The sequence below is a fragment of the Protobothrops mucrosquamatus genome, unplaced genomic scaffold (assembly GCF_001527695.2).
Source record: "Protobothrops mucrosquamatus isolate PMUCROS unplaced genomic scaffold, P.Mucros_1.0 scaffold31795, whole genome shotgun sequence".
NCBI classification, from domain to species: domain Eukaryota; kingdom Metazoa; phylum Chordata; class Lepidosauria; order Squamata; family Viperidae; genus Protobothrops; species Protobothrops mucrosquamatus.
In genome coordinates, this window is record NW_015417535.1 from 1 (window position 1) to 1,572 (window position 1,572).

General features: G+C 41.7%; 1 protein-coding gene across 1 annotated transcript; it reads left to right on the forward strand.

Annotated features, from left to right (window-relative positions):
* Positions 1 to 83: 83 nt before the first annotated feature.
* On the forward strand, positions 84 to 1,200 carry LOC107302174 (gastrula zinc finger protein XlCGF17.1-like; the record flags this gene model as incomplete). Its single annotated transcript, XM_015831289.2, has 1 exon — positions 84 to 1,200. A coding segment is annotated over one exon (996 nt), but the record flags the coding sequence as incomplete, so codon positions are not given.
* Between the last annotated feature and the right edge of the window lie 372 nt (positions 1,201 to 1,572).

Consider the following 1,572-nt stretch of genomic DNA (forward strand, 5'->3'; position numbering starts at 1 on the left):
TTTTCCGTCAAAAAGACCATCTGGGAAACCATGAGAGAATTCACACAGGGGAGAAACCTTACAAGTGTTGGGAATGTGGGAAGAGCTTTTCTCACACGGGAAGTCTTCGGCTCCATGAGAAGATTCATACAGGAGTAAAATCTTACAAATGCTTTGAGTGTGGAAAATGTTTCACCTGGAGTTCAGGTCTTCGGACCCACGAGAAAACACATAGAGGGGAGAAAAATGAAAAGTGCCTCGAATGTGGGAAATGTTTCACCTTGAAATCAAACCTGGTGCGACATCAGAGAATTCACACTGGAGAGAGACCCTATGAATGTCCAGAATGTGAGAGAAGATTTATGTGTTCTTATGCGCTTCGGAGACACCAGAAGAGGCACAAAGGGGAGAAACCTTATGAATGTGGGAAATGTGGAAAAGGTTTCCTTACACAAACAGAGCTTCAGCTTCACGAGAGAATCCACACAGGGGAAAAACCATACAAATGTGGGGAGTGTGGGAAATGCTTTTCCGTAAAACAAAACCTTGGAAGGCATGAGAGGCTCCACACAGGAGAGAAGCCGTACAGATGCGTAGAATGTGGGAAATGTTTTGCTCGACAGGGAAATCTTTGGACACATCATAAAATCCACACAGGGGAGAAGCCATATCCATGCTTCGAATGTGGACAATTTTATTCTTCCATATCACACCTTAGAAGTCATGTAAAAACTCATACAGGGGAAAGAAATTACAAATGTTTAGACTGTGGGAGTGCATTTCCTCATTCATATTCCCTTAGAAACCACAGCCGAATCCATACAGGAGAGAAGTCCCATAAATGTTCGGAGTGCGATAAATGTTTTTCTCGGAAAGGTACTCTTGTGAGACATCAGAGAATCCACACTGGAGAGAAACCATACAAATGCTTGGAGTGTGGGAAATGTTTTGCCCAAACTTCATCCCTTCGCAAGCACACCAGAAGTCCCACAGGGGAGTCGCCTTACAAGTGTGCCGAGTGTGAGAAAACCTTTCATTGTAAATCTCAGCTAAAAAGGCATCAGAAAGTCCATAGTAGAGAGAAACCCCTTCAGTTGTGAGGAATGTGGAAAACATTTTTTGAAACGTCACATCTTACAATTCACCAGGAACTTCACACAGTCCCAGAAGGGAAATCCTACAGTTTTTTGGTGTGGGGAAACCTTCACAATGACGAAACCAGCATGGTAATTTTTTGTCCCAGTTTCTTGTGCTTTTTGTACACCAAAGCATCCGCACAGGAGAGGTTCCACAAATGCTTCAGCAGAAACCAAAATTTTATTTATGATTTTTTTACTTTTCATTTTGGATATTAAGATTTTGGGGTCCAGAAGAGAAGAAGGAAACTCTGTTTAGATGGAAATCGCCTTGTGATTCCGTTGCACCTAAAATGACAGGGAGATCCCATTTTCCTCTTGAATGTGTATTTACCTCCCAGGAAATAAATAAAAACATGCAATAAATATCCTACAGCACAGCAGGCAGAAGTCTGGGAAAATGGGCATTTGCTGATAATTTTGTAGTAATTTTGAAAAACCTTTTTGTAAGGAACAA